Source organism: Sparus aurata, chromosome 10 (genome assembly GCF_900880675.1).
Source record: "Sparus aurata chromosome 10, fSpaAur1.1, whole genome shotgun sequence".
Taxonomy (NCBI): domain Eukaryota; kingdom Metazoa; phylum Chordata; class Actinopteri; order Spariformes; family Sparidae; genus Sparus; species Sparus aurata.
In genome coordinates, this window is record NC_044196.1 from 12,654,584 (window position 1) to 12,676,197 (window position 21,614).

At 39.7% G+C, this 21,614-nt stretch overlaps 2 protein-coding genes across 2 annotated transcripts; both read left to right on the forward strand.

The window, feature by feature from the left end:
* Window positions 1–8,007: 8,007 nt before the first annotated feature.
* On the forward strand, window positions 8,008–12,223 carry LOC115589171 (GTPase IMAP family member 2-like). The gene is made up of 3 exons (XM_030429912.1): window positions 8,008–8,051; window positions 11,291–11,350; window positions 11,535–12,223. Coding segments are annotated over exons 2-3 (690 nt in total). The 5' UTR covers window positions 8,008–8,051; window positions 11,291–11,349.
* Window positions 12,224–12,323: 100 nt separating this feature from the next.
* Window positions 12,324–19,679, forward strand: LOC115589367 (GTPase IMAP family member 8-like; the record flags this gene model as incomplete). The annotated part of the gene is made up of 5 exons (XM_030430209.1): window positions 12,324–12,333; window positions 12,420–12,479; window positions 14,881–16,065; window positions 16,185–17,018; window positions 19,666–19,679. Coding segments are annotated over 5 exons (2,103 nt in total), but the record flags the coding sequence as incomplete, so codon positions are not given.
* Between the last annotated feature and the right edge of the window lie 1,935 nt (window positions 19,680–21,614).

The following is a 21,614-nucleotide window of genomic DNA, read 5'->3' on the forward strand; positions in this document are numbered from 1 at the left end:
GACTGACTGTAAGGCCTGTCAGGGTTCAGTGCACAGGGTCTTCAGGGTTTTTGGGGTTTTGAGGGTTTTGAGGGTTTTTCAGGGGGAACAAACTGGACCTGAGGCCCTGATCCTCCTCTGGTTTAAGGCTGGCAGTCACTGTGTCCTCAGTATGTTTTATAATGAGCCGGCTTTTCATACAGTATCCTGGATAACTACTGCAGAAGTGATTAAAAAGAGACTAAATAATATTAAAAGCTGATGACCTTTGGACTCAAGAACATGAAACAGATGAAACAGGAAGTGAAACAGGAAACAGGAAGTGAACTTCTGGATGTTATTTGTAAAAACGGTATGATATGGAGGGATTGTTGTGGATAGTCAGAAGTGTAAGTGCAGAATAACAAGCAAACACGACCTGAGTGAGACCCGAGGCAGCAATCAAGACAGTAATGAGTCTAAATTGCTTCATGTCTGCAGCAACACATCTGTATTGTCAGTTAGACAACAAGCTGGACGTTGTTCATTCTCTAGAGAACGGATGCCACACAGTAATTAATCTCCTGCCACACTAACACTTTGGGACCTTTCCAAAAGTCTTTTACTTGGCTGTCATGACACATCTGAGGCTTCTGTGCTACAGCATAAAACAGCAGTGATCTCTCCTCTGTGGCTCCTCACTCATGTTTTCCATGCTGACTGCAGGACAGGGTTGAGGGTGGTGGCTGATAGTTTCACTTTGTAAAGACACCTTGAGGATAATTTGGGAGGCCAAGAGGACAATGGTGGAGCAACAGCTGCAGACCAGCGTTCTGTCAGCACCTGACAACAAACCGAACTTCAATCTACTGGATGGTTTTGACAAGAGACCAGAGTGTTTGAACATTTACAACATTTATCCAGCATAGGGCTGCAGAAATATCATCGATTACAGCTCTGTCATCAGAATAAATGTCAGCTGAGTGAGTTTCAGAACCACAGATAATCTTCTTAAAGTTGCAACTTCACGTTCGGTTTTCTATTTCTCTCTATTAACGGCACTGTGCTTTTGCTCTGGGTTAAGCTCAGGCACAAAAAAACACTAGGTAAGTTTTGGGAACACATCACAGTTTGGCTTCAAATAATCGGTTTGGTCGCCAAAAACACAGATGGGTATGGTGGTCCCACCTCCTGAGAAATATCCAGTGGTGACGCACTTATGAATGTAGGAAGGCAGATTCGAACTGCGGTTGCCCAACAAATATACTTTCACATCTATAAGGAAAAGCTTTACATCCTCATATATGAGATGCTGGAAACACACTGATGTCATTTAATTAGTGAAGCCTCCCCATGTTAAGGATATTTACCTGAAAAGCAGAAAACAGAGTTAAAGATAGATTTTATTGCAGGCACATTTTTCCTCTTTCTCCAAATGTTTTGATAATATCATTAAAATAGTCGATAATGACATTTAAATATTTTATAGACGCCTCTATCACCATGTCAGCTTAGAGGAGTAAAGGTCAAGTGGTTCACATGAGGTTGTAATTACAAGGCCACTGCCAAAGTAGGCGCTCTTCTGAGGGTTTAATAATAGATAAGCTTTATTAATAAGGCACCTTTAAAAACAGAGTTCACACAGTGAAAAGAAAATCAGGACGACTATATCATGAATAAGCACTCAACAGTCAAGCAAAGTAGAAGGAAGTCTAGTCTATAGAAGGCAGAACACTAAATGTGAAAACACAAACAAATCTAAAGGAGTTCTTACACGTAAAAAGAATAAAAACAAGCAAAATCACAGAGAAGGAAGAAAAGTGAAACATGTGAAATAACCTTTAAGGCGGCTGGACAGCATCCGGATGTCACGTCTCTTCTGATAACACAACGTTTTAACACCCTGAAACCACAACAGAGGCCCTGTGAGAGAGAGAAGAGGAAAAAACAGCCGTGAGTTTCCTGTGAGATGCAAATAGCAGCGAAGCATTCTTTCACATCCAGTCTGTAAGAACTGTATATGAAGTATATGATTACTCATTTCCCTTTCTACAGAATTATACCAGGTTTCTGAGGTTTTCAAACCTTTGTTTCAAACTGTATCCTCCATGAGAGTTTGTTCATCACCCTTCTTCCACCCTCTCTACATGACAAACATTTCATCCCACTCATGAAACTTTTTGCTGAACTTAATTAATTTGCAGACCTGTCTTCAGATATTGTGTTTGACACAAATGCAGATATGGTGTGACTGTGCGCAAATAGTACAGGCTGCCGGAAAACTGAAGGGAATTTTGATACACGTAAAAAGTGCCATGAAAGGTTTCTTTGAAGTGTAAAAAAAAGTTCCCTAAAAGTACATTTTGAAGTGCAAAAAGGACGCATAGGTCTTCAATGACTAGACTTGGGAAATATATTTAAACTGTACTTGATAAAATTAACCCAAGCATAAACATCCTCAATCTGCAGCAATAAAAGGCCGTGACAGGTATGAAGCTCTTTGAAATTTGATAAATGGGGAATGGCGCCATCTTGCTGAAGAGGGTACAACTGCAGGGTTCTTTGACAAACTCCACTGTCTCATCACCTTCACTGAAGTCCTTCGAGGAGATTTTTCCCTTTCATCATTTTCTCAACACTTCAGCGTCTGTGAAGGCTGAAATTGTCCTTATTGCACTAGAATAACTTTGATTATTATAATCCTTTATCTCCCTTTCCTTTCTCTGTTAAGCTCTTTGTTCAACTCGTGTTGCTTCAGTGTGCTACAGAAATAAATTGAACTTGACTCGATCGACTTCTTTTTCACCTCAAGTTGACATTTCTGCACTGAACTGTCTAACAAACACAACTTTTTGATTAATTTTGTTGCGTCGTGTCCCACAAAATGTTTCTAATGAAATCCACAAGTTAACAGAAAGGTAGCGTTTCATTTGGTCACCTGTCACCATAAACTTATAGTAACAACGACCTCACCTGTGAACATCTGGTGTTCAACTCCACCAGTGAAGCCGGCCTGACCGCGGGATCATGTGTGGTTCCTTTGTGGTGATCGCTTGAGTGTTTGTTCAACAGAACATTAACAGCCACAGTCATTTAAACAGGCTGCACAGAGGGTGCTGTCATGGAACATTTCCTCAAACGAAAGTGTATGATTTGACTTATTTGTTACTTTGCTCTCAGCGTCAGATTCAAACTGATCACTGAAAGTTGTGAAACCAACACACAGGCTGACAAATCTCGCTCAGGATCATCAAATGATTTATTGTACAAGATGTAAAACATATGTTGTTCCCGCGCTGCCTCTCTCTCTCTGCAAATAGCAGCGAAGCATTCATTCACATCCAGTCTGCAGTAGTTTGAGGTCTTAATATGAAACCTGATTACTCATTTCCCTTTCTACAGCATTAAACCAGGTTTCTGAGGTTTTCACACCTTTGTGTACGTTTCTCTCATACCCTTTTTTCGCCCCATCTCCATCCCATAAGTTACAAACATTTCATCACACTCATATGAAACTTGTTTGCTGAACTCGTAGGTCGAGGGGGATGGTGGTGGAGCTACAGGTGCAGACCAGTCAGCAGATTTCTGTCTGCGTTTCAACACTTATAAGTTTGAATCCACAGAATGGTTTTAAGGGACCAGGTTGTTTCATCATTTCTGACTATAAAACCACAGGACGGTTTCGGGGGACATGGGTGTTTCAATGTGCTAAAAATAATTCCCTTACAGTACATTTTAGACATAGGTCTTTACTACATCGACTAGACTTGGGAAATATATTAATCTGTAATTGATAAAATGAACTCAAACATAACCATCCTCAATATGCAGTGATGCATGGCAGTGAGAAAGTCCTTAAATTTTATGAATAGGGGAATGGCGCCATCTTGTTGAAGAGGGTACAACTGCAGGGTTCACTTCCAACTGTTTTTTCTCTCACGCTGACGGCGCAGCAGAAATTTCCACCGGTGAGTAAACAACTCTAACATAATCTGAAAGAACCAATCTAGTTAATGAAATGGACCTGAATATATGCAGCATGTCGGTACCAGTGCGGGTTCAGTACAGATGATTGTTGTCAGTAACTTCGCGCAGCGAGCTGGAAACAGAGTTGTTCGACGTGATTCCGCCATTTTCGACGATCTGCGCCTCAGAAAAAGCAGGAAGAAGAGTCAAAGTCAAAATCTATAAAAGTCATTTATCTTCCGTTGACTAGAGTCTGAAAAGTTATTGATGTGAAATATTGACAAAGAGACTTCCACCTCCGATCTGCTGTCACTGACAGTAGGCTATAGTTAAAACTGACAGCAGTTGATATAAGTATTTAAGTTCAAGAGTGTACTCGACAGTTACTGTTTCCCAGAATATAAACCCAACAGCACAGAAACATCATGATTCTACCACTGAAACACTTTACAGACTGTGGGATGATAATTTGATCAGGTATTAATGAATGCTGATAATTTTTCTTCATGAGTAACTGTGAACAACAACTCATCAGATACTTTATCATCAGTTTCTCTTTTTGTCCGTGTTGGGCAACTTACTTTCTAAATGTAATGTATTATATATTTCTAGTTACTTTCATATTAAAGTATTACATTATGTTACAATATTACCGTCTGCGTAGAGTAATACATTACACTACTTTTTAGTAACTTTGAACAAAATGGCGCAGTAACCTCTATAGAGCTGTTAAACAGATGTTTCTAGATGAAGGACTGGTCAGACAGAGGATCACAGTCTGATATATTATGAGGGAGGAGTCAATATTTTTAATCTAATTCTCGTCACATGAAACACAACAGACCTAAACCTTCTATTTTGTCTAGAAAGAGACTAAAATCTCCTTTTCTGTGCCTGTTTATGTTACTCCACAGAACATCAGCATGGTGTGATTCAAGAATGTAAATTAAAGTTTGTTATTTCAGTCACACAGAGACGGAACAAAGAACCAGAGTCCATATTGATATGTTCATGTTGGTGTGGACGGGTTCTTAAACAGACAACAATAGAAGCTTCACTTCTGTCTGTAACTCTGATTGTAATGCGTTACATGACATAATTAGAACATACTGAAATATTAATTGTAGCACGTTAAAATACTACATTACTGTATGCATAAACCCAAACACAGTTTGTCAGTCTGTTCAAATAATTATAACATATGTTGTTTTTCTTTTTTATGATTACAATGATTTTGTATAATATAACATCACACTCACAAAAAAAATATATATTCATCAACATCTCATGTGTGACATTTTGAAGAGCCCCAAGACCCTGTCATGGGTCAGAACATATGAACATTTGATTCAAGAAAATAATAATTCATCCACAGAACTCAAACAACACAATTATCTATTGTTACATTTCCGAGCTGTTCAAGTTTGCAGCTGTGTTACTCTGGCATGACTTTTTATTGTGCGTGTCATTAATACAGTTAATAGTGACATTTACGGTTGCTGATGCAGAGAACTGTTCATCTGACGAGGGTTGAGTTGATGATATCAGGCCTCAGACTGGACCTGTAATACTAAATACAGCCACTAGATGTCAAACCACACTCAGCCACTCCCAGGGGAACAGGATGAGGTCATGAATGAGGGTATAGCAGCTCTATAGGAAGCTAAAAAAGAAGGAAGGATCATCATCACTGAATGTGGTGTCAGCTGTACTGAAGTCTGTGGTAGATGCATGGAGAAACACATTATAACAACTTCTGATGAGGAAATGCCTCCAGAGAATAAAAAGAACACTTCAGAGAGTAAGTTTACCATCAACCATCAATCATACGAGGTAGATCTGTTTGGTTTTCATGTACAGCTGTCACCACACTCTGACCCTGAAGAGAGATTCATTGACTTCAAGACCTTTGCTTCTTTTTTCTGTTCTCACAACAACAATTCACCTGAACTTTTCTTCTTTTAATGTTTAACATTTCACTCACTGGATTGTCAGACTTTAATCTTAACCAAATAATGAATGAATTAACTGTTTCGTGTTTCAATCCATGTCTGATAATGATTTTGATGATACTACAGGACAGTCGTTGACGTGGAGCTCTTTGACTTCACCCTCAGAGTTTAGAGGACACAATGCAGCAGCACTGACACAACGAAGTGTTCAAAGACATTAACTCATCAAGTGTTCATCGGCCAAAGCCACTTAAGTCAAGAGGTCTATGGTCTGGATCTGCTCTATGTGGAAAAGGTCATGAGATAACCTGTCTTGTGATCAGACGCTACATAAATGTTGGCTAGTCGATAGTTAATTATGTCTAATTTAGTGTAAAGGAACCTAAATTCTCTTTATTCTCCCCTTCAGCAGAACAAGTCTCTCTCTCTGATCTTTGCAGCACAGTGACATCATGGCGGATGCAGAATCTGGTGAGTCTCGTCAGACTTTATTCGTCTGAACAAACACTTTTTCTCACAGTTTCTACATGTCTCCGTCCTCAGACCGTAACCTGTTAAGAACTAGCCTCTGTTTTGTGTCTCTGCTTGATAATTAACTGAATGTACCTCTAATCAATGAATCATGATAAAGGGAACACTTGACATATTTGTTCAGATGTGTCAGTATAAATATATATATGTCACTGGGTGAATGAAGTTGGCACACAGCATAAATGAAAGATTCTTTTTATTTACAGTTTCTCTCGATTGTTTACACACATTTTCTGAAAGCATGCCCCACACTCTCAGAACTCTACACAAATCAAAAAACACACACACACAAAGTTGCACATACAGTGGTCTACATACAACAGAACGATTTACTGTATGCAGTTAGAGTTAAAAAACTAAACAAAACTGTGCTGTATCCTCTCCTCTGTTTCGGTCTGGCCACAGCACCTCATCCACATCACAAGCCATGTTTTCCCTGGCCAAGCAGCAAGAGAAACATCGCCTAGCATGTTGAATCCAGCCATGAAAAGCATCAACTGCTATATCTACACATGCGTCTTCCATAGCTCGGAGAATATGGAGGGAGATAAAGCGTGGGTGGGTAGTGAACCAGTTAGGAACCAGAGCAGCCCAGTGGAAACTTGCGTTGTCTCAAACATACCTGAGCTGCTCTGGGCCGTCTATTTGATCTGGTGACATGAATGTGTGTGTGTGTGTGTGTAGGGTATCCAGGTGTTTGCCCATGTAATGAGTCAGTACGCATAGTAGGGCAGTTCACTTTAGAATTTTGAATGACAGTGTTCCTTGTGAAAACAAAAGATTTTCTTCATGAAAATTGTGCCAAATGCAGAGAATTGTGTGTAGTGTTTTGGAAAAAGTGTGTTTTAGGAATTGTGATAGTGTAAATAATTGAGAAAAACTGTATTACACTGTTGCACTGATCAGGGATCTGATACGATCATTACATCTTTTATTTAATCATATTCTTTTAAATCTGTGGAGCAAGTTGTTTGTGTTTTCCTGCAGATGCCTCACTGACATAGTTACAGTAAGTTACTGTGCTGAAGGAGTAAAGATTACGGGCTTAGAGTGCTGGATATATTGACACCTTTTCTTTTTTTTAAGTGTATATTTTTGGCCTTTTGGCTTTACTGATGGATCGAATGAAGATTTGACAGGAAACAGGTTGAGAGGAGGAAGGGGGAGTGACATGCAGCAAAGGGCCCGAGGCTGGGACTCGACCCAGGTCCGCTGCAGTGAGGACAAAATCTCTGTACATGGGATGCTGCTCTACCAACTGAGCTAAACAGCGTCCCATATTCACTCCTTTTCAACAACTGGCTATAATGTGTCTCAAATCACATTCTAAGGTGGTTTGATTGATCAGATTTCTGTGTTCATTTATACTCATAGTTCCTTTTTAATCGATGATGAGTTCATATCGGTTACAAGTTATGCCTGCTTAAAAAGCCACAAAACACATTAAAACAAAGTTTTGTGGATCTATTGGCAGCTGCCATGGCAAAGTAAAGCCCACCACTGTTTCTGTCATGCATGTTAACACAATATTCCTTTTCAGTCTACAGGAATAAGTGGGCTTCATCTGTGTTTTTTGTGTTTTTATAGATCATGATTCAGGTGCCCAGAGGCGCAGCAGGAGCCCTGTACATGTCCGTCCTAACTGTGAGTCAAGTTGTGAGAACATATTATTATAACAGCAAATGCAGATGCCAGGAACTTTATGAAGTGAAAAGCCTGCTTGACAGGAGTGTAATGTAGTAAAGAACCACTATTAGGGAGAGACAGCGAGATCCTCCCAGTGGCATTGGCAGGTAGTGGCACCGCAGTTGCAGTCTGTGGCATGCACCTGCTCAGCAGTTCAGAAATGCAAGAATAATATAAATGTAAAATATCTGAAAATATGTAATATATATATATATATATATATATATATAAAAAGTTGAACCCCACGTTGATAATTTGGACTTGTATCTAAATTTTAAAGTTTGAATGGTGTGTCTGGGTCAAAGTATGCCAGAGATGTCGATTTTTGAAAAAGAAAGTAATTTCAATAATTTCAATACAGAACTAAATACAGGTTTTTTACAGAAAATTCATCTCTTCCCCTCATCCTCTTCCTTTTCTTTGGTGAATTATTGGCGACGAAAGTCTCATTCACTTTCAATGGGAAAAGGTTTTGTTTTTTGTTTTCGAGAAAAACTCATGTCTATGAGGAAAAGTAGAAGCACATCAAGCATGTGACCGAGACGCACGTTTTAATGTATAATTGGTCTGGGTGCGCTCAAAAGTGAAATAGAAATTAAGTGCCAAAAGTTTTATTATGGAGAGAGAGAGAGAGAGAGAGAGAGAAAAGCCCCTCCCCTCTCTGCTCCCTCGCTGGACCTGCACACCTGTTCTTAACTGACACTCACAGCTGCTTGGATGGCCAATTTGGGGACGTCAAACTACTGTTATTCATTCAAAAACCAAACATGATGTCGGCAAAACCAACAAGTGACAAGGCCTCAAAGAACACAGTGATCATTTTTTGTGGTTCTAGTTTCAAAAATGTGGTATTTGGAGCGAGTAAAAAAAAAAGGGGGGGGGGGGGCAGTTTCTGCTTTTTTCTGAAAATCCTCTTCCCGATTTACATTGGAGTGAATGGAGGAGTTGAGAGCTACTCTTATCGGTTAGAGGCAGATAATTAAAAAAATGGAAATCCTACCGATAAAGTAGACACATAGTGAGAAAGAAGACAAGTGTGGCTACAACTTTGGACAATATCACTGTTGTGGACTGAAATTTGTGGCTGGGAGCATCATGTAAAGTGAAAATTTCTGAGAGTTTTGTTGAGTCTCCCCTGCTCACCCACTGTGCTGGCTTGAACATTCCGCCACACACAATCATTGAAAACTCAGATTTTTCCCAAATCACTCACGATCATTAAAGGGTCACTGTTCAAAACCTACACATCGTAGGAAAAAAGTTGAAGACACCTCAAATACATTCATTCTAAATGGGAATTTTTTTTCGCAGTTTTCCTTGACTTACAGGGTCCCCTTAAGTAGCTATATTGCTATAGAGGGGTCAATAGTGGGCTGCGGAGCACAGCACCACTAATAAGAATAGTACAATATGTACAATATTTTACATTCACATTTTCGCTATTGAACATATACTAATATAAATTTAGATACTATTTAGAAGTGCAAAACAAAGAGAAATTGTGCAAAACATTGTACATTAAAATGTGTAAACAAGGAGAGATGCCACGGACATGCCACAGGTTGCCGCAGACTGCCACAGACTTCCACTGCAGTGCCACTACCTGCCAGTGCCACTGGGAGGATCTTGGTGCTGCTGCTATTAGGTGTATATATAATTTACCAACGTGTTGGGTTTAACAGTCGAATGGGTTACCTAGGCTGTTGTTTCTGAGATGTACAAAGGTCATAAAGAAAGCTGTCATGACTAGAAAGAAGAGAGCTGCAATATTTAACAACAAACAACAACATATCCCGACAACTGGGTTCCGTTTCACAAAGCAGGTTTAGTGAAAACTCTGAGTCTGTTAACCCTGAAATGAGGGAAACTCTGAGTTTTCCGTTTCACAAAGGGAGGTAACTCAAACCAGAGAAAGAGGGATAACTCTAGCCTGTTTCACAGAGAGAGGTAACTTAAGCTCTCGGTCAGTTACCATGGTAACATACTCTCTGAACCTAACCTGGTCGGGACCAGGTTTTTCTCAACAAACCTCGAGTTTCTCTCTGTCTCCGCCCTCTTTCAGCCACACACGGTATTTGATTTCCTCATTCATTCAGTCAGCAGGCGAGTTTTGGCGTAGTATAGTTCTGCCGTCTGTTTTTTGAGAAAATCATTGCAAAAATCAGTCAGTAGGCCTACATTAGAAGTTATATTAGGTGGTGACAATTTCACTTCCATGGCATGTCCTTTTGATAATGATCCCGTGGATGAAGGTGCAGCATTACTGCATAGAGAGTTAAATATTCGTCGGGAGATGATTATCAGACCGCGCATAGATGTTCTTGCATTTCCAGACAATTATCTTTTTGAGCGGTACCGTTTCACGTCACAGTCCATCATTTACATACACAACCTGATCCGTCCTCACATTTCCAACATTACCAACCGAAGTCATGCTCTCACTTCCCAGCAGATATTGTGTGTTGCGCTGCGTTTTTTTTGCAAATGGGAGTTTTTTATACAACGTCGGAGATGCAGAGCACTTGAGCAAGGCAACTGTATGCAGAGCGGTCAGAAAAGTGTGCCTCGCCCTGAAACCGCTACTACCCATCTTTATCATTTTCAGCTCCTCTGCCATCCGTTAGAGGTGGCGGTGCAGGGCCACCACCCGTTGTACGGGCATCTGCTTTCTTTCTGTTGGCTGAGTAGAAGTCTGTGTTAGTTTAAATAGGCTTAATTATTTAACAGAACATGATACAGATGAGAAGACATTTATGTGTGTGAAAACAGCATTATGTTGGGGATAAAACAACTGTACAGTCAAACAGCCACTTAATATTTACAATGTAAAACATGATCAAAATGAGTTACCCCCTTGTTTTTTGTATATTTTGTATAGTTGACTGTAATTTTGTTGTAGTTTTTCCTGACTGGTTTGAAAATCATGACAGAGATGGGTTTGCCATTTTGAGGGTAAATACACCAAATGGCGAATGTAAAAACTTAAATCACAATTAAAAATCTCGATTCAAACTAAGATCGAAAACTGTGCAACTTGACACCAAGAAGGTCAAGTTGTAATTATCCTGTAAAAGAGAGATAGTAAATCACAGTTTTTAACAGTATGGAATAATTACACACATTTGAATGATGCCATTGTTAGTGCCTTAGTGGAAGGACAACGGATTAAATAATGTGTATATTTTTGTATCCTGTAGTTAAAGATGAACGTCAACCCCCTGAGCGCAGAGGGAGCATTGACATTCTGCCGCCTACCAGTGAGTCAATCTCCTCTGAGTCAGAATGATTCTTGTTTAATTAGAATTCACTTTTTCTGATGGATGATCCCTCTAAGGGTGTTGAAATGCTATTTAATGTAAATTGTATTAGTGCAACAGATCTGTTAACACATGATATTAGTTGATAGAGTTGATTCAATGATTTAAGTAATTGTATTTCCAGTGTCTGAGCTGAGGGTGGTTCTGCTGGGGAACAGCTGGTCTCAGAGAAGTTCAGTGGGGAACTTCATACTGGGAGAGACTGTGTTCACCACCGAGGGAGAACCACACAGCTGTCTGAAAGTCAGAGGACAAGTAAAAGAGAGACATATAGTTCTTATCAACACCCCAGATCTGCTGCATCCCAACATCTCCTCAGAACAACTGGCAGAACATGTAGATACCTGTGTGAGATTCTCTACTCCTGGACCTCATGTGTTCCTGCTGGTTCTACAGCCTGAAGACTTCACTGAGCAAAACAAAGAGAGGCTGCAGTCAATCCTTGAAAACTTCAGTGATCAATCATTTGATCACTCACTGGTTCTGATAGCACCACCCAGAGTGGAGAGTCCAGGTTCCATGGAAGGATTCATGCAGAATCCACCTTTGAGAGACATGATCGCAAAGTGTAGATCCAACACATCGTGGCCTGTTGACCAACAACAGCTGTTAGACCGACTGGACAAAATGGTGCAAGAGAGCAAAGAACCTTACGTGACCCATGATTGTTACCAAGTTGCAACATCTGATCTACCTGGTGATCATCAAGGCACGACACAAGGAGATGGACTCCCTATAAACTTGGATCCTGTCAGGACTGCCGGTAAGTACAAGAGCTACTTTCACAATGTGATGAGTACAAGTCATCCCTGATCAGAATTGAACATTCAGTCAGAGTTTTTCAGTTGATGGTGTTATCTTTTTCATAGGGCTGAAACAACTGTCGGACACAGGGCATTCAGTAAAAAATCCATTCGCCAGCTGTGAGTATGCCTGGAACTGAAAATCATGCAATTAGAGGGGAAATTGATTTACTGTAATTAATACTGATGATTCTGTTTTTCAACAGTCCTAAAATATTTTTCTACATCACACACTCCTTCACCCGTGGAAAGCACAAGCAACCAGTGTAAGTAAATTAAATAAATCTAGAATGTGTAGCATGCAGTGGGCCATAACAGTACTTAATAACGCGCTACAGTAAAGTCGTTACTCAGCCTCCATACCCGCAGTAGCCATGGCCAGAGGCATTAGGTTTTCTATCAGTCCCATTCTGAAACAACAACAACAACAACAACAACAGTGCACTCAGTAGAGTTTAGATCTCCTGGGGTCCGTTTCACAAAGCAGGTTTAGTGAAAACTCTGAGTCTGTTAACCCTGAAATGAGGGAAACTCTGAGTTTTCCAATTCACAAAGGGAGGTAACTCAAACCAGAGAAAGAGGGGTAACTCTAGCCTGTTTCACAGAGAGAGGTAACTTAAACTTTCGGTCAGTTACCATGGTAACATACTCTATGAACATAACCTGGTCGGGACCAGGTTATGAGCTAAGCATAAGTTACCATGGTGATCTAGCCGGGTTAAAAGAGAGCCACCTTTGTAGTACAGGGAAGCCTGGCTTTAGACTCAACATACCGCGCTAACCCACTAAACTGGCTTCGCAGTACAGCCCTCAGGTTTTTCTCAACAAACCTCGAGTTTCTCTCTGTCTCCGCCCTCTTTCAGCCACACACGGTATTTGATTTCCTCATTCATTCAGTCAGCAGGCGAGTTTTGGCGTAGTATAGTTCTCATTGATCATTGCAAAAGTATAGTTCTGCCGTCTGTTTTTTGAGAAAATCATTGCAAAAATCAGTCAGTAGGCCTACATTAAAAGTTATATTAGGTGGCGACTATTTTCACTACCATGGCATGTCCTTTTGATAATGATCCCATGGATGAAGGTGCAGCATTACTGCGCAGAGAATTCAATATTCGTCGGGAGATGATTATCAGACCGCGCATAGATGTTCTTGCATTTCCAGACAATTATCTTTTTTGAGCGGTACAGTTTCACATCACAGTCCATCATTTACATACACAACCTGATCCGTCCTTACATTTCCAACATTACCAACCGAAGTCATGCTCTCACATCCCAGCAGATATTGTGTGTTGCGCTGCGTGTTTTTGCAAATGGGAGTTTTTTATACAACGTCGGAGATGCAGAGCACTTGAGCAAGGCAACTGTGTGCCGAGCGGTCAGAAAAGTGTGCCTCGCCCTGAAACGGCTAAGTAGCCGTTTCAGGGCGAGGCACACTTTTGAAAATGATAAAGATGGGTAGTACTACCCATCTTTATCATTTTCAGCTCCTCTGCCTCCTCTGCCACCCGTTTTACGGGCATCTGCTTTCTTTCTTTCTGTTGGCTGAGTAGAAGTCTGTGTTAGTTTAAATAGGCTTAATTATTTAACAGAACATGATACAGATGAGAAGACATTTATGTGTGTGAAAACAGCATTATGTTGGGGATAAAACAACTGTACAGTCAAACAGCCACTTAATATTTACTTTACAATGTAAAACATGATCAAAATGAGTTGCCCCCATGAGATTATGCCGAGGTCTTACCTGTTTGAACAATGTTTTTATGTTTCATCTTAAGCTGCTGCCAAGTGCGCTTCTCCCCCGCGGGATTGCACCTAAATTAAATAAATTAATAGGCAACCACTTAAGCAGTTTCCCCCTGTAATATTATTGTGATTGCAAAGGACTACATTTAAACTTACGCATTAACCCGAGCACCAATGTTCTCCCACGCTGTCTCCCTCTCTTTTGCTGCTGCAGCGGTGTTACACTTTCTTCTAAAAACGTGCTCAAACTCACCATATGAGCGCATTAATATTTCCAATTCCAGTGGAGTGAAAAATGACTCAGTTTGTTGAACTTGCTTTGTGAAACGGACCCCTGGTGTGTCCGACTGAACAGGACATATTTGTCCAACTTCCATGGGCTGTTATCATTACACTTCAATCAAACATCTATGCTTTACTTTTCTATGTGTATGTGACGGCTGCCAACTCTCACACACTGAGCATGAGACTAATACAGTTGACACAGATCTCATGCTACACATGCAATTGAGATGTTTTGCCTTAAGTTTGTTTATTTGTTTTTTGGAGCCACAAGCATGCAATAACAAGCATTGCAATGAGCACTTTTGTGAAGTAGCCAATCACAATCACTTTGTGGTTGAGCAACTTGCCGCGTATGAATAAAGCAAACCTGCTGACACCTCATTAATGATTGGATGTCATCTTTCAAACCAAATCAGTTTCGGGGAAGACATTCTGCTTAACATGTTACCAAACATATTATCTGATGAGGGAAATTAGGGGCCTGGACAATAGATGAAGGGGTGCTGGCCCCCCAGAAAGGTTAATAACTAGTGCTATAGGTGATCAAACTACCAGCTGTGGCCTAGTGTTTGAATGTGGCAACACTCACCTGTTGCCATCAACCCTAATGTGCTCCACTCTCTTTTTTTTCAGCAACTTCAGTTTCAACACCTGCAGTCAGGATTGTACTGATGGGGAAAAGTGAAGACAAAATGACCAAGCTGGGTAACTTCATCCTACAGAGTCAACATTTTCATTTACCGAAACACTCCAAACAAGTTGTGGACGCCTGTAGAGAGTGGAAGGGAAACTATCTTAGTGTAGTAAAAACTCCAGACATGTTCAGTCTGTCTGCGGAAGCAGTTAAAGAAGAGATGGTGAAGTGTGTCGATCTGTGTCTCCCTGGACCAAATGTTCTCCTGCTGCTAGTGAAGCCCTCCGACTTCACACAGAAGAACAGAGATAGACTGAAGTTCATCCTGAGTCTGTTTGGTCCAGAGGCTTTTAAACACTCGATGGTCATCATCACACATGAGTGGAAGGAAACTAATCCTACTCTGCATCAGCTCCTTGAAGACTGTGGAGGAAGACACTACAACCTGTCTGAAGACAACCACAGGTCATTAATGCAGAAGACTGAGAACATTGTGCATAAAAACAAAGAAGCCTTCCTCACCTTCAGTGACGAGACCATCAGACCAAAGTCTGAACACATCAGACCAGCTTTAAACCTGGTTCTCTGTGGGAGGAGAGGAGCAGTGAAGATGTCAGCAGTGAAGGCCATTTTAGGTCAGACAGAGTTTCCTTCAGTCTCCAACTCATCAGTGTGTGTTCAGAGTCAGGGAGAGGTGTGTGGACGTCGAGTTACTTTGGTGGATCTGCCTGCTTTGTGTGGAAAACCTCAGGAGGAGGTGATGGAGGAATCACTCAGGTGTATCTCCCTCTGTTACCCTGAGGGCGTCCACGCCTTCATCCTGGTCCTACCTGTGGATCCTCTCACCGATGAAGACAAGTTGGAGTTAAAGACCATCCAGGACGCATTCAGCTGTCGAGTCAATGACGTCACCATGATTCTGTTCACTGTGGACTCAGATCCTACAGCTCCAGCTGTTGTTAACTTTGTTAGCAAGAACAGAGACATCCAGGAGCTCCTTCAGAGCTATGGAGGAAGATACTTTGTTCTCAACATCAACGACAAGCAGCAGATCCCAGATCTGTTCAACATCGTGGAAAGAATTAAACCGTCCTGCTACACAACTGAAACATTAGCACATGCACAAAGGGATAAGCTCATCAAGCAGCAAGCTGAACTTGAGAGTCTGAGAAAGAAAAACAAGCGTAAGTACTTTGAATTTAAATGTTTTTTCTGTGTTCTAAAGCATTTGTACTTTCCAGTCTTGATGTTATATGTTATAACTGTGAATGTTTAAAATAACTCCAGGTCTTATTATTTGCAGCTGCTGAGGAACAGAGTCCAACGTGTCTCAGGATCGTGCTGATTGGGAAGACTGGCAGTGGAAAAAGTGCTTCAGGAAACACCATCGTAGGAAGAAAAGTGTTTAAAGCTGAATTAAACCAATATTCAGTTACCAAAGAATGTCAGAAAGAACGAAGTGAAGTGAACGGTCATCCTGTGTATGTGGTCGACACTCCCGGTCTGTTCGACACAACTCTGAACCATGAACAGGTCAATAAGGAGATGCTGAAATGCATCAGTCTTCTTGCTCCAGGACCTCATGTGTTCCTGTTGGTGATATCAATGGGCAGATTTACACAAGAGGAGAAGGACACATTAAAACTTATCCAGGAAGGCTTTGGAACAAATTCTGAAAGGTTCACCATCATTCTGCTTACTGGAGGAGATGCATTAGAAGATGAGGATCTGTCCATTAAAGAGTACATTAAAACCAAATGTGATGATTCATTTAAGAATCTGATCCGTGACTGTGGAGGAAGATATCACGTGTTCAATAACCGGGATAAAAACAACCGTAAGCAGGTCGATGAGCTGATAACTAAGATTAACTCCATGGTGAAGACAAATGGAGGCAGCTTCTACACGAACGAGATGCTGCAAGAGGCCGAGGCAGCGATACAGAAAGAGATGGAGAAGATCCTAAGGGAGAAAGAAGAAGAGATGAGGAGAGAGAGGGAGGAACTTCAAAGAAAACATGAGGAGGAAATTAATGAAATGAAAAGAAGACTAGAAGAACAGAGAGCAGAAATTGAAGAGGAGAGAAAGGTGAGAGAAAAACAACTTGAGGAGAAGGAGAAAAGCATCGAGAAAGAACGTGAGGAGAAAAGGAAAGAACAAGAAATCAGAGAAGAAGAGAGCAGGAAGAGAAAACTAGAGGAAGAAAGTCAGAAGCAGGCGTGGGAACAGAGAGTTGAAGCTTTGGAGCAAAAAATAAAATCAGAGACAGAATCAAAGGAAAACATTTACAAAAACCTGGAGGAGAGCAAAGAAGAGATGAGAAAAGAGCGAGAGAACGAGGAGAGAAAACAAATAGAATGGTGGAAGGAACGAGGTCGAGAAGATGAACAGAGACGACAGGAGGAACAAGAAAGACTGAGAAAGCTTCAAGAAGAATACGAACAAATAAGAGAAAATGATGAAAAGAAGAGAAAGGAAGAGGATAAAATCATAAGAGAACAAGAGGAAAAAGAGAAAAAAGACATTGTGGAAGAAGAGAGAGCAAGAATTGAAGGGGAGAGAAAAGTGAGAGAAAAACAACTTGAGAAAATGGAGGAAAAGATTATGAGGGAGCGTGAGGAGAGAAAGAAAGAACGGGAAATCAGAGAAGAAGAGAACAGGAAGAGAAAACAAGAGGAAGAAAGTCAGAAACAGGAGTGGGAACAGAGAGTTAAAGCTTTGGAGCAAAAAATAAGATCAGAGGCAGAATCAAAGGAAAACATTTACAAAAAACTGGAGGAGAGCAGAGAAGAGATGAGAAAAGAGCGAGAGAACTGGGAGAGAAAACAAAAAGAATGGTGGGAAAAACGATTTCAAGAAGATGAACAGAGACGACAGGAGGAACTAGCAAAACTGAGAAAGCTTCAAGAAGAATATGAACAAATAAGAGAAAATGATGAAAAGAAGAGAAAGGAAGAGGATCAAATCAGAAGAGAACTAGAGGAAAAAGAGAAGAAACACACTGTGGAAGAAGAGCGAGCAAGAATTGAAGAGGAGAGAAAAGTGAGAGAGAAACAACTTGAGAAAATGGAGGAAAAGATTATGAGGGAGCGTGAGGAGAGAAAGAAAGAACAGGAAATGAGGGATGCAGCAGACAGGAAGAGAAAACAAGAGGAAGAAAGTCAGAAACAGGAGTGGAAACAGAGAGTTGAAGCTTTGGAGCAAAAAATAAAATCAGTGGGAGAATCAAAGGAAAACATTTACAAAAAACTGGAGGAGAGCAGAGAAGAGATGAGAAAAGAGCGAGAGAACTGGGAGAGAAAACAAAAAGAATGGTGGAAGGAACGAGGTCGAGAAGATGAACAGAGACGACAGGAGGAACAAGAAAGACTGAGAAAGCTTCAAGAAGAATACAAACAAATAAGAGAAAATTATGAAAAGAAGAGAAAAGAAGAGGATCAAATCAGAAGAGAACAAGAGGAAAAAGAGAAGAAACACATTGTGGAGACCCACAAGAAGGAATTAGAAAAATTGGAGAATCTGAAGAAGAAGTATGAAGAAGAAGCCAGAAAGAAAGCCGAAGAGTTGAATGAATTCCAAAATAAATACACCGAGGATATTGCAGACCAGAAGAGACAGCATGAGAAACAATACGACATCTTACAGGCACTTTCAAACCGCAATGAAGAAATGAGGAAAACAAATTTTGGTAATATTTCCGACCTGGTGAAATGTGTGGCCAAGAAGAAAGGGAATCTGGATAAAATCTGGGCCTTACTGAATAAACAACAAGAGGAAATGAGCGAGGAGAAGGATGAGAAGAAAAAGAAAAATCTGCAGGAAAAACATGAAAATGAAATAAGTGTCTTGCTACAGGAACTTTTGAATCAAGTTAACACATCAAGCTGTTCGATTTTATGAGGAGATTGTTTCCATGTGAACATCACAACAACTCAGCAGGTTCAGATGAGTTTCCTTTTATCTCGTTTCATTCAGTTTCAATAATTGAAACTTTTGACTGTAATACTTTGCTGTGGATTACACTGTCATGTTCACCAGTGACACAAAAAATACTAACACTACTTCTGGCTGTTGATTTTCATTGTCAAGATAAAACTTTAAATGTGTCATTTTCAGCCATCACAGTAACATTTAGTGTAACTCGGTCCAACACTCTGAGTTTTCTACGGTGAAGTTATTGTAAACAAGCTTTGTGATTCTATACAATATTAATCTGCAGGTAACCATGGCAACAGAACTGATGCTTCAGGCTTTGTTCGCAGTGAAAAGCAGAATCATTTTTCTTATTTTTTTGTGTTAGGTTTGTTAAAATACTCACAGTTTTTGTACCAGACTGTGATCATGTTGATGTCAAGGTGCAGAAACAAACTGAAAACTGAAGTTTAACTAACCGACTTACTGTTTTAATTCAGCTGAAGAGATTTTACAACTGAAGCGAATGGTGCGGCCAGATGTGACTCATTCTGTCTCAGAAACATGCAGCGTGTCTAGATCTAGAACAGGTTTTTGAACAGGTTCAACATGCTCGAGTCACACAAGACAGAAAAGTGAATGAATTTTTCTCATGTGGAGGTGTGATTCTGTGATTCATTGTATAAGTTTTCAACAAAATATTTTTTTCTTCTGTTATTTTCTTCGCCTCATTGAATCAGGCATTAAGAACAATACATGTAGACTGCAGCTTCATGCTGAAGGAGAACCACAGGTTCATTTTGGACCTGTGTTTGTGTATCTGCTGCCCTCCTCTGGTTCCATGATGCATGTTATTCCTCATCTCCCTCCAGACTTATTATCTTGATCTGTGATTAATATGTGTTATAATTTAAGTTCCTTTTCTTTACACAGCAGATGTTGTGTGAGTTCAGTTTGTCCTTTAAGATAAGTTGTTTTTTGAAAATGACAGAAGCCTCCTACATAGCTCTCCGACCCTTTTGTTTATATTTTATTTGTTTTATTTTATGTGTGATTAGAGAAATATACGATCAAGTCATAATGTTGTCAAATTTCTATCAAAGTTAAGTTTAAATCTTCCAACCTGCTTTGATGATCAAACAACAAAATGTTCTAATAAAATCTGCTCATATTGAATCTACAAGTTCAGACATTTTTTATTTTAGATATTCTGCTGAAAGACAAATATTAAAAAATAATCTGTATGATGGAGAACATCACGTGACCAAAGGCTTTAGAAAGTGAAACTAAACTTTGAGGCTGATGATTGACCTGAATTATAACTGAGTTTGGATTCCTAAAATTATGGTTGATACAGTTTTTACCACTATAACATTTGCCAAATTAACAAGATTGCTCAAATAGTTAAGAAAGTGTTGTAGACAGCGTTTCACAAAGTTTACAGATCCTTCTAATGCAACAAGACTCATAATTAAGCGTTTTTTGAAGGGAGTCTGGTGACTTTATTTTTCTTTCTCCAAAGAAGCAGCCTATATGTTACTGTATTTGTAAAAAATGACATGCTTACAGTCAATTTGTTGTATTCTGTAATAATTTTGGTGTAAATGGTGAAGTCAGTCATAACGTGTTCATACAGTATATACAAATGTATATATAAATGTAATGTATTTTTCCTTACTTTAAACAGTTATGTGTACTATGTGTACAAAAAGTGAAACAACTCCAATGACTGCTACAAGTAGGGATCTCTTGAAAGTAACTTGCTTTCTGTGCTAAAACGTATCCACAGACCTCGAAGGAGTGCAACACAGTATAACACTGGTTACAATATGACCTTAGACATGCAAAAACACAAGTATCATTCAAAATTACATGTAAAGGCATATTATCTCAAAAAGATACTTGATGAACATACCCTTGATTCAGCAAGTGCTTCTGGATGACACTTTCACTTTTGATTGTGAGTTTGAAATCAAATCATTAGCATATACTTTCTTTGGCTAAGCTAATGTTAGCCCGGACCATCGAGTCAAGCGGATAAACAGCCTTCACGACACATGACACTCTAATTCTTCGATGTATAGCATTTGTAATTTATATTATACATCTTAGAGACCATACCACATTTGTTGGATGATGATTAAAAGACTATTTCTCTTACTGTTCTCTGGTTCTCTGTTCATAATCCACTAATCGGTATGGACGCCGAATAAGCAATACATTACACGAAGAAGAAACTTCCGCTTGGGACTTCCGGCATGGATTGGATATATGTATATACATATATATATATATATATATATATATATATATATATATATATATATATATATACACATATATATATGATCAATGGGGCAAACCGAAAGTGGCGTACTTGAGTGCTCTATAATTACTTATTTTCAAAGTCTTATATTTCATTAGTTTTATCACAAACTGCAACCTTCTTGACTCTAAAAAATATATTTTACATTAATATAAATCATATGCGCGATTCATGACACAACTTAAACGGGATAAAACAGTTTTGTATGTATATTTATATTTTTTTTAATTAACGTCTAATGGGGCATACCGGAAGTGGCGTGACTTCCGCTCTCTATAATTACTAATTTTCAAAGTCTTACACTTCATTAGTTTTACAACAAACTGCGTCTTTCTTGACTCTAAAAAATACCATTTAAATTCATATACATCATATGTTTGATTCAAGTCACAACTCAAACGGGATAAAACAAATAAAGTGTGTTTATAAGTTTTTCTGAAATAACGTCCAAACCGGAAAGGGGCGTGACTTCGGCGCACCGTTGGCGGCTCGCGC